This window comes from Larimichthys crocea, chromosome XVII (assembly GCF_000972845.2).
Source record: "Larimichthys crocea isolate SSNF chromosome XVII, L_crocea_2.0, whole genome shotgun sequence".
Classification (NCBI taxonomy): domain Eukaryota; kingdom Metazoa; phylum Chordata; class Actinopteri; family Sciaenidae; genus Larimichthys; species Larimichthys crocea.
In genome coordinates this window covers 1,876,592-1,888,593 of record NC_040027.1, presented here as the reverse complement: position 1 = coordinate 1,888,593, position 12,002 = coordinate 1,876,592, and the positions used below count along the sequence as shown (strand labels likewise).

Genomic DNA, 12,002 nt, shown 5'->3' with positions numbered 1-12,002 from the left:
GCCATTCATGGTCACATTATGCACATGGGAAACAGGAAAGCTGTGGTGGTTTGGAGATATTCTCCAATGAATGTCTCTCTCTTTCTTTGGCCAGAAGAATAAGTGTTAATTGGGCTATAGAATAAAAATGAGTTCTGAGTTTCTCCACTGTGCTTTAATGCTGTGTGTATGCTGCTTTCCAAAATGGACTGTGCATCTTGTTTACAGAACATAAAACACAGCCAGACTCAACATGTGGCTGGTGATACAGTAAGGTCACTCCTCTTGCGTTTTTTGCCCAAAAATCTGGACACTAACTAAATAAATAAATTGAAGCCATGCAAAAATCAAGCCACCTCCAGTGTGCTCGACTGCAAGCTGCCCCCCCACATGCACTAAACAAACTATATGTGATGTTTTGAAGTGATGCTGGCGGATCTTAATTGGCTTCTATACATGCAGCCGACAGTTGGGGTCGCCAGGAGTCTGAGGTGCAGCCTGGCATGGGAGAAAGCATGTGAGCCGGTCAGTAGTTTAATCAGATACTGTATCCTGCACCTTTTACATTAAAACTCACAGATTATGGATATAATTGAATAAATCCCCCCCTGAGTGTAGTTTCACTTTTTCCTTGAAGGGGTTATATAATCCTCCAGTAAAATCGAGAGTCAACAAAACAAGTTGATATTCGATTATATAAGCAAGCATATGCATGGATACGTAAGTATAATAATAAATATCTGATTGTAGGAATAATCTACATTCAGGAATAAATGAGTTAATTTAAATTGTCTCTTTTCTGGTGTTTTGTTCGGGATGTTTTAGCTTTCCGTCGCTCTTTCTCTCTTTCACTGACACACCTCCCACCTGCTCTCTCTCTCTCTCTCTCTCTCTCTCTCTCTCTCTCTCTCTTTCACTCACTATATTCCCTCACACTTTTCACTCAGCTACCCAAGATGGCGGCAGCCTCATCCATCCAGCCGCCGAGCGTTCACTCTTCTCTAGCCGGGGAGAGCGCACTTTCCCCGGAGATGGACAGCCCCGAAAGCCGGCAACCGGAGGATGAGGAAACGGGAGCGGCTGCGGCAGCGCAGCCCTCAGATTCGGGGATTAGCCTCCGCGACCTGCCGGACCTGGAGCCGGAGGAAATCGAGAGGAGGCTGGCCAAAACTCGTCAGGAGCTGAGCAACAGGAGGAAAATCCTCATTAAGAACCTGCCGCCCGACACCACCAACCAGGTAGTTTACTCTGGATGAACTGGAGCAAAAGTAGCGCCGTCCATTTGGTTTCCAGGTTTTTACGCATATCGAGACTTTTTGCGCGTCGCTGGCGCTCTGTAGTTTAGTTTGCACTGACCTGCGCACTTTTTAATCCGTTTATGTTGTTGTCATCATAGTTTACCCCATGATATCATAGGCTCATCATTTTTAATCTCATCTTTATACAGTTTTATAGTTTATTTGAATAGCTGTTACATTTATTATGGGATGTGGCAACGTTTGTTAAACAGTATGTAACTTTGCAGACTGTTAAATGAGCTGAGGGAACTGATCCTAAACCCTTTAGACATAATAAAGCCTCAGTTTAATAACAACACATCACAAACTGTATATAGTTTGTTGCCTAATAACTAGATCTGTGTTTACTCTTCTATTCACATCATTAGCGATGGTATCAATCCATAATCAGTATGTCACTCCACAACATTGTGACATATCAGTGAACGTTTGAGTCTGTGCAAAAGTCGTCAGTGGTTTGCACGTCTGTCACTTTCCTTGCAAAAAGGAAGAAATACTGGAGATGAAGTCCTTTACCCATCATTGTAGAGGTAACCATACACCCGTACCAACATCAGAAACTGTCTCATATGAGATCGATCAAGCCAGAAAACAGAACTTTTTATTATTTATTTTTTTATGTGGGTGTTATCTTCATTTCCATCTGGCACTACATCACTGAGTGGAGCAGTGCAATGATATGCACATTATGTCTCCCGTTGTCAGGTGGCATCTGTTGTGATTCTCCTTTAAAAAAAAAAAATCAGTCTTGTAACTTTTTGCAGCATAAATTTAAATATACAGGGTGTACATTGTATTGCACACAGTATAATGTTGTAGTAACCCAGTGTAAACAGTTAAAAGTACTTCAGACATGATTATAATCCGATTTCTTCACTGGAGACAGAAGCAGTCTTTTATGTTTATTGTACATGCAAGAACTTTGTCTGCATGTTTCTTGTCAAAGACTGCACAGTGACTTCACTGTTTATAACTTTAAGACCCGTTTGGTCTCTCCTACTTAGTGTCATTCATCACTTGTGTCAGCATGCAAGCCTTCTGGAGGCGTCGTGTCGAAGGCGCTGATGGTGTATTCCTTCAGGGTTGTAGCACCAAACATTCTTAGAAAGAGGCACGCTGCCAAGGAGATCCAGCACTCTGCATGGTGTGCGAGTGTTAGAGTGTGTGTGTGTAAGGGGATGAGAGGGAGAGAGAGAGTGTGAAAGAGTGCATGTTGTGTGTTTGTGAGAAAGAGAGTGGATAGAGAGAAGAGAAGCGACTTGGATTAGGTGAAGCAACAGAAGTGGAATTTCTCCTTCTCTCTCTGTTTCCCACGTTATACATGTGCCAGATCGAGTGTGATTATGTTTATTGAGCCTGAGCAGAGCAGTTGGAGAGCAGAGCTGCATGACGCCTGAACCCTGCAGAATGTTCCACATTATTTTTTCTATTTAAAGGTGTAGATCTGGTAGTGATACTGTTGAATCAGCTCAGATTATGGATCTTATGTACGGAGATGTCCTAGTGATCCCGAGCTTGTCAGAAATGAACCAAAAAAAAATCGCTGGTCGATTCTGTGATCGATCGATATGTTAAAAAAAAAAAAGATACAAAAACTTTCATAGTTTGTTGTCTTTTAAAGTCTCTTATCACACAGAAATACAAAACATTTCCTCGCTCAAGCTTCTCCGATGTAAGGATTTGCTGCTTTTCTGTGTGAAAGCAAATGCAAATCAATTATTCTTGGTTTTTCAACAGTTGGTTGGATTAAAAAAAACTATTTGACATTACCTGGCAAACCTGAGATGAGCATTCGTCCCTATTTTCTGACATTTAATGAACGGTTAATTGATTAATCCAAAGAATAATCAAGATTAATCAGTAATGAAACTAATCATCAGTTGCAGCCCTAATCAATATCAGTACTTGTACCACATGATTTAATTTCTTGGATGTGTATAGGGCTACTCTGACAGGAAACCAGTGATATCCATAGTCCTGTTGTTGACATTATAGCATTTACCATAAGGTTATAGACGTCTGACGAAGGAAAGTCCTCGTCAAGTGTCTTATATAGCCTGTCTGATGGACTCACCAACGCCCAGCTGACTCCATCTTCCATTCCCCTCATACCCACTGCCCCATTAGTGAACACTATATCGCACATTGGATATATGTGTGTGAGAGTGAGTGTGTGTAGTCCATGGTGCACTGTATCAGATATATGGCCCTGCTGACAGTCCTCATCTCAGAGAGGAGTGGGGGGATGGGAACAGCGGAGAGAAGAGTGCAATGAGAAAAGGAGAGGTGGAGACACAGAAGAGTTTAGTGGAAGGAGAGGACAGGAAATAGAATAGAAAAGGGCGTTTAGTTGAAATAATGATGGGGATGTGAGAAGTTCTCCTCTTTGCTGTTCACATTATCCCTGTCAAATAGAAGCCATTAATGACTCTTGTCTTATAGCATTTTATCAAATCAATATGATTTTCTAAAATGCTATTAGTAGCATTTTACAGAATAAAAATCCACTATTAAGGCCACTTATTGAATCCAAATCCTTTTGAAACACTTACCTTAAATAACTGAACACTCAAATATTCAATTGAGATCTGTGCTTTTGAGCTTTTGTTGGCTGTGAAGTAAGACTTTTGTTGGCTGCAGATTGATGTGGCAGCCCGATTAATGTTCAAAACCTGTACCTGGAAATGGGATAACAGAAGAATATGTCAAGAGACAATCATAATGATTTCTCTAGTTACCTTTCAGTTGGTCTTGGTGTGCTACAAAAACAGCCCACATGTGCTTGTACAGTGGTGTTACCATGGTTTCCAAAAGTCCTTGAAATCCTTAAAAAAATTGAAGAATTTGAAGGGGGAAAAAACAAGGCCTTGAAAGTTTTTGAACAGAACAGAACATAAATACATTATACAACATAATTTAGTTAATTTATCAGTAATTAGGCTATGTTATGCTCCCTGCGATGGTTACATGCATGCTGGATTGGGAGGGTTACTTTTGAAATGTGATCTGATATAGTTACTAATTATCTGTTAAATGTAATCAGTATTCTAATCCAAGTAACACAATACTAAAGTAACTTAACTTGATTACTTTTGGATTACCTCAGGAAATATTAAGGAAGACGCTTACCTTTTTCTGATTGAAAAGCAAAATAATGGCGATCATGTTTTTAATGTGTTTTAAAAGTGTAGTCCTGCATAGTAGTCCCTAGTTTTGCTAATTGTATTGGTAATCTATTACATCTGGAATGGAATGGAATAGAGATCATCAACAGTGTTACATGTAATCCGTTACTCTCCAAGCCCCACGTGAGGTTGAATGATGCACAACAACAACAACAACAAGCAAGCGAGAAAGCTCAAATTTAGCGAACCTGCTAGTTCTCATTCTAAAAATTTTAGGTTCAAGTCCTTGAAAAGTTGTTGAATTTAAAGGTGCAGGAGCCCTGTTTGAGCACACAGTTTAGCCTCAAGTGACATCATTTGAGGCAATTTAATCAAATTCATCCAGCTCCTTCTGGCGCCACAAACACAACTTTTTCACATATGTAGTAGTATTGCAAGACCAGTAAATACACATGTGTAGAATTGCAACGCAAACTGGAATTTTAGCTGGGGAAAATTAATATTTTAAAATTGAATTTTTTCCCCTCATACAAACAACTAGAAGTTGGAGCTGAACCAAAGTATTGAGCAAGAACTTTACCCGCACTCCTACTGTGCACTCCAGACTCCACTTGAAATTTCAAGAAGAATAAAAGTGATGTTTAATTAAATCCAAGCACGTAGAGTAAAAACATATCTGCAGATGCACTGGAGGGTAAAATAGATGTGGGTAGTGTGTGTGTGTGTGTGTGTGTGTGTGTGTGTGTGTGTGTATGCGGAGGTTAGCTTCCAATGACTTCTGCTCAGTTCTTGAATTATTCAGTTTCTCAGAAATACACAAAGCTTATGCAAGATGTTTATGTGCTTCTTTTTGAATACCAGGGTGTTTGTGTGCGCACTTGTGTTTGCATATGTACAGGTAAACACAAATACATGTAAATGTCACAAAGCAGCGTGTGCCTGAGCTGCTCTCTTTCCACCCACTTCCTCCTCTCGTTACACATGCTGTGTTGTGTGCATGTGTACATCTGAGTGTGTGTGTCAGCAGCAGATGTTCATGAAATCTGCCCCTTCTGACAGTGGGCAGCCTTCATCACCTTCATCACTTATGAGCCTGCATGCACACACATGCTGTTGTGATTTAGCTGTTTATCGTGGAGTTAGTCACCTCAAAATATTGCAGATGTTTATCCCGCAGGCACTGACTGGCTACTGTCGTTACAAATAGGACAGACCAACAAGTTCATGCAGACTATTTGTTTACTTTTTCATGGCATAATTTGGCAATGGCTCAAATATGTAACGTTATATAGCTGAGATGATTCATTTGCGATACACTGTGACCTCGATTGCGAGGATCACGCAAGCCAACCTGTTTTGTAACAGCAATCAAACTATGCCATGGTAAATTTGAGAGAATTGGACCTGGAAAGTCCTTGAATTTAATGTTTAAACAGGTGTGAGAACCCTGATTTCTGATTAGGACATTAATGAGAGCATGTTTTTAGCATCTACAGTATGTTAACTGTATATAGTGTCACGGTATGGCAAATTAATGCAAAATCACAGGACTGATGTCCAGTTTAGAGGTTGTGTTGACATTTTTCATTTTTAATGATAATGAAATGAGAGAACTTACAGAATATGCATTTATAAGAGCATAGAGAGAAAAGCTGAACAGAGACACAGCCTGTGCGGTCACTTTTTGTGTCAACACCACACGGAGCAGATAAATGATTTTTACGTCCTTGCTGCCACTTCCTTCCCCTGTTACATTATCTGCTGCTGAGTGACAAACGTTATCAGTATTTATATCAGCTTGTCCTTCATCCACCACCGCATTAGTCTCTCTTATTGCAACCACATCACAATTATTGAGGAATTCTAAAAACTTCAGACACTCAGCTGTTGTGACATTTTGCGATAGCTAGGCTATGTAACGATATAGCTGGCGAATGCGATGGGGTTTGGCGTGTGACAATTGCTAGAAAATAGCTTATTAATATACACACTTGCTACCAACTGGACAGGGCCAGCATCTACATGTATTTATTGACAGTGTTGCATTGTAATTAATTAACATGAACATAATTGTATGTTTCTATCATCGTGATATGATTTCACTGATAATTATATATATTTTATTACAAGATAATAAGGAAAACCGTAATATTGACTCCATATATTTGACTGTAATTGTGCTGACTGGATAAAAGGTTCAAGAGTAACCTAGAAACAGAAATGCATCGACTGGATGAGTACAGGAAAATGCGGTGTAGACTAATTGGATAAAAGGCTAAGGAGACATAATGTGTGTGTGTGTGTGTGTGTGTGTGTGTGTGTGTGTGTGCGAACAGTGCTCAGGCGATGCCTTCTTGGTTGAACCGCCACAATACAGGTTCATTCAAAAGAGCCATTTTAACTTCCTATTAGAAAACTTTTAGTCCCTGTCCTGTTTTTCCTTGTCCTCTTGACTTTCTCTTACAACGTTCCTTAAACTGTGTTTTGCACTTTGCAAGCCATGTGTGCCTGCTGTTCACAACTGCTGCCATTGTTGTGTGTGTGTGTGTGTGTGTTAGTGTGAGGTAGAGGGGTTCAGGATCCTGCTGCTCCCTGTTTGCTAGAGTTCTGGATCCATGATGTTTCATACAGCACCTGCACTGCAGAGGACTGGAGTTTGATGCTTTTGATACACAAATGAAGTGAGATTTTAAGACGTGAAGGGGGATATAATGAACTGGGGGAGATCACTCTGTACTGTGACTGACTTCGGATTTTAGTATCAGAAGTGCAAGCTCTGTCAAATTGGACACACCTGACCTCCTCCATTACAGAGTCAACAACATAAAAGCAGGTTAGTGGTAGCTCTGTTGGTGCCAACACCTCCGCAGTGAGAGAGGTCAGTAAGCCATGCCAAGTTCCATTTGTTACTCAAGAACAAAAAAAGCATACAGCAAGTGATGACCCGAGTTTAAAGACTGTTTAGCTCAGTCTGATGGATTTCAATTTCTCTTGTTAAAAGCTGATGGCAGAGTCAGAGTTAATCTATTAATACTCTTCTGAGTTTATTTTCATAAATCCCTTTCAGGAGTTTCATTCTGCACAAGGAGCACAATGGGATCTGTCATTCTGTCAGGACGAAAAATAAAAGAGGGACAAAAATGTCAAAGACGAAATACGAAAAAACCTTTTACCCAAAACGCCTTTTATAAATCAAGTCCCCTTGTCAGAATTCGTTTATTAGCTTACAGGACAGCTTCTAGCAGCAATGGTCTGCAGTATTTAATTATACAGTTTGTGAAATTCATGTGATTTGAAGCTTCATAGCTTAAGTCAGATAATCAGGAACATTTACGTACTTGTAGTTCTGCTATTATTTATGCGTTGAGTTAATCTAGCAGCATCTAGCAGTCTAATATAAATGTAGTACATTGAACATATAGCTGCATATATTCCAGTGAATATCTTATTGATATTATCTCTACGTTATTTTGTCAGTACCATTTCTTAAGCACAGAACACGTGACCAGATGCATAGTTTATGAATCCAGTAATGCTAAGCTTCTTTTGAGTGTTTTAAAATGCGTAATATAACAAAAATGTGTGTAATGCAAGTGCAGAAGACATTAACCTTTCCACATCCAGCGTGTTGATGTGCATAATGATTTCACTGATGCCTTGGTGTAGGAGTATAAATGACTACAAGAGGCCATTTAGCTTTTATGTCTGAGAGCTTCTCTGCCAGTCTCCACTTATTCCTACAGTTGCAGCATAGTGCTGTTTTCTGACATTAATGCAAAATCAGACTGCGAACAAAGTGCTGTAATATGTTGGAAATCACAGAAAGATTTTAGCAGTGTTCAACACCCACGTGCAATAATAATTTCAGGTTGTTTTATCTCCTTAGTTTACCTGAAGGCTGGGATTTAATACATCCATCTATACAACAGTGTCACACAAGAGCAGACTGCAGATAATTAAAGTTTAAATACTTCACTATGTAAACATTTGTGCACATTTTGATTTACATCATGTGATACACATTGGCTATTGCAAACCAGAATTATGCTTTGATCCAATGTCCGCAGGAGTCTGTTGATATGTGAGTGTGACTGTCTGCTCAGTGGGGAAAATAACCTCCAATCTGAGCTCTGTGGCTTCAGGGCCAGAGCCAAGCAGAGACAAGTGGGTGTGGATGGAGGAGGGAGGTGGGGTCACATCGGCTGACAGCGGGATTGGTCCTGTCTCAGGGCAAGCCACCTGCTTCCCACCACCCACTGGTTCTGCCCTTTCTAAGATCAGACGAAACAGCATCTTTATCAAAGATTTAAGTTTATCTCTGGCAGTATGGACATGACAGGTAAAAACCCACATGAAATACAGAGACAGTGCCTTTTCCCATCAACACATTAATCCTTAATAGGTAATTCCCCTTCCTCTAATGAGTGTCTGGGTGGTGATTTTGAATAATATTGTTCTATTGAGGAGTTATTAAGGCATCTATTTTGAGACATGTTTTGTTTGACTGAGTCGATCTCACACACACACACACTTCTTGCTTTTGCCACCTCAGCTCCACCCACGCCTCTGAACTCCCCCAAATTTGGGTTTTCTGACTGCTTCAAAACATTTATTCAGAAACTCAAATTATAACTCATACAATGCGTACTATATGGAGCGGCACAATGTTGCAGTGGTTAGCACTGCCGCCTCACAGCAAGAAGGTTTCTGGTCCGAACCTGGAGTTGTCTGCGTGGGTTACTCCTGCTTCTTCCCACAGTCCAAAGACGTACGCTTAACAGATTAATTGGTGACTCTAAATTGCCCGTAGGTGTGAATGGTTGGACAAAGTTGACTTAAGCGTGCTGAAATAAGAAGTTCAAAACAAAGAGGTGTAAATACTTTTATTTATTTTTTAAATCATCATAAATAATAATGATATGATGATTCTGCTTCACCTTGTATTTTTACAGTGGGTTGAAGACTCAGTATAGACTTAGTATAAACAGGAGGGAAATTATGGGAAAATAATTTGTGATGTCATTGTAGGATTGCTCTTGTACGCATTGAATGAGCTGTTTGTACCAGGTCTGTAAAAAAGTACTGAACAGAGATATGACAGATGTGCTTGTGTAATCAGAACATGTTCAGAATGTTTTAGACAAGAGTCGTTAATGCCGGGAGTGCTTCCTCTTGTCGCCAACAATGGCTATAGAACAGAAGCGATCTGAGATGAGATCTGCCTGTGTAACTTGTTTGTAACACTGTATAAAAGGTAAACTCAGAGGATTTCCCTCTGAGCATTCTCTTTCTCTCTTTCCTTATCAAAAATAAAGCACTGACAGACTTTGAACTTGATCTCGGCCCTGTTCTTTTGGTAAAATTTTCTAACAATAACTTGGTTAGAAACTTGGCGACTTGTCCAGGGTGTACACCGCCTCACGCCCAAAGTCAGCTGGGATAGGCTCCAGAACCACCATGACCCAGATGAGGGTAAGCAGTTACAGATAATGGATGGATGGGTGTACTATATGGAAATATATGGATGGTTCAGCCCAAACTAATTGCACTAAGTTGTTTTTTACACACCAATACCAGTACGTCTACCTCAATCTATGCTGACAGGAAGGTGCTTAGTACGGCTACTGACCAGGTTCTATGTGTTATTGGTCTTAAATGAGTTGGTGCATGTTTAGGTACAGTACAACCAGGCTTAATAGGGCCAAAACTTAGCACCCCTACTACTTGGCATGACTTTCTGTATCTGAAAGTTTGATAACATTATGTAGCATTGTGACAGTTTATTTGTGTACATGCAACTGCAAGCTACTGTGAGCAGAAAATCTTCTTCTAGATTCTTGTACAGTCGGAGAATTCATTCAAGTTGGCTGACACTAGTTCCATCTACCCAGGGTGGAAAAAATATAAACAGTTAAACCGAAAGCCTGCGGCTCGAGCCTTATGTAAATTCTCAGATATTTGCATTTGAACCATTTGCACACGATGCACTGTGGTGAAAACTGTGCAAACATTTCAACAAGTTCTTAGCTGTGTTTGTAGTGTACTGGCACATTCAGAGTCTGGCATAGCGCACCTCTTGGACCATGTGTCTGTGTGACTGCTGAGGTTGATTACGGGCTTAAAATTCTGGTCCTGCTGCGCTGCTTTAGTACATCATCTGTCTCTACTCTACTGGAAAAGAACAAACATCTGAAGAAGGCAAGCAAAAGAAAGAAAAGACAACAAATGAGATGTGATGATGGAGAACCTCATAACACTGTTTACCATAAAGCAAAGAACGGTAACTCAGCATGAAAATATAACCAGACAGCCATTGTTTGATCCATCAATGAAGAAAAGAGCAAAGAGAAGGGATAGCAGGAGGATAGAAGGGAGGGAGAGGTGAAAGGGGGAGGAAACAGAACAAGAGGGAGCGAGAGTGTGGATGAAGAGAAGGAGATAAAGAGAATCAAAACAAACTTCTCTGCCAGTGCCAGAGCAGGAAGAGGGTGTTAAAGTAGCATAGATAGTGTTAAAACTCCGAGAGCGTGTTTGAGAGCGAAAGGAAGAAAACAAACAAAAAAAAAGGGTCTGCACTCGTGTGTGTTTATGCTTGTCTGCTCTCAGTATGTGAGTGTGCAGGTTTTCTAAGAAGCTCTCCTGGCAGGCGTTTGATAGGCCAGTGATCTATGCTGTGCATGGTTTGAGCCACCTGTCACACACGTTCACACATAGAAAGCTTGGCTCGGACCAAATATGGGAAAAAAAGGTGTTTTTTTGGATCCATCAGAGAATGAAATATTTGTAATTCCCAGACAAAATAAATAGTTAAATGCCTGATGGCATTAGTTCACTCAAGAAGTATTTAGTTTATTCAATGCATCATCATCAGATGTCAAAGTAAGATAGTGTTAAGTATGGAAATAGCACTCAGCCTGCTGTTAGACCTTGGCTTCATCCTCTGTTCTCTCTCTCTCTCTGTAGCATATATCACTCTAACAGTAGGTCAAGGACACAGTTACTGCCAGTAAGGAGGCCATGCCGAGTGTGTCTGTCCCCTAATCCCTCTCTCCCTCCATCCCCCTCTCTCTCTCACACACATACATACACACACACACACACACACACACACACACACACACACACACACACACTCACACAATCGAAATGATAGCCCAGTGTTTCACTTTACCCAAGTGGCCTTGTTTGTGTTTGTAAGCCATCTCATTTATGACTGCAGGACAAAAGAGAATGTGTATGTGTGTGTACACATGTGTGTATGTGTGTGTGTAATGAATGAACAAGTGTCAGAGTTAACACATATTTCTCCGCTCTCTTTCTCCTTTGCCTGCTGAGGAAAAGAAAAATCATTCTAGTTTGCCTTTCATACTTGCTCTCCACATTACCTTGTACACTTTGCACTTTATAGAATATGAATGACTGCAGAGCGACTTAACAGAGTGCAACAGGAGGAATTAGAAATACCTAAACCGGGCAAACAGTGCAAGATGACAAATGGAAAGGTCAAAACAACACATAGACCATCTGAAAGGTGATTTGTACTCCGTTTGCTCTTTATTTGCAGGAAATTGACAATTAAAGCTGTGAATGGCAGAACAGT

The 12,002-nt window shown here is 40.4% G+C and overlaps 1 protein-coding gene across 1 annotated transcript in view; it reads left to right on the top strand.

The window, feature by feature from the left end:
• Positions 1-886: 886 nt before the first annotated feature.
• The window catches only part of LOC113747977 (ribonucleoprotein PTB-binding 2-like), a 62,222-nt gene continuing 51,106 nt past the window's right edge, over positions 887-12,002 (top strand). The window contains exon 1 of the mRNA XM_027290201.1: positions 887-1,217. Within this exon, the coding sequence (XP_027146002.1) occupies positions 936-1,217 (282 nt within the window). The 5' untranslated portion in view covers positions 887-935. The remainder of the gene's footprint in view (positions 1,218-12,002) is intronic.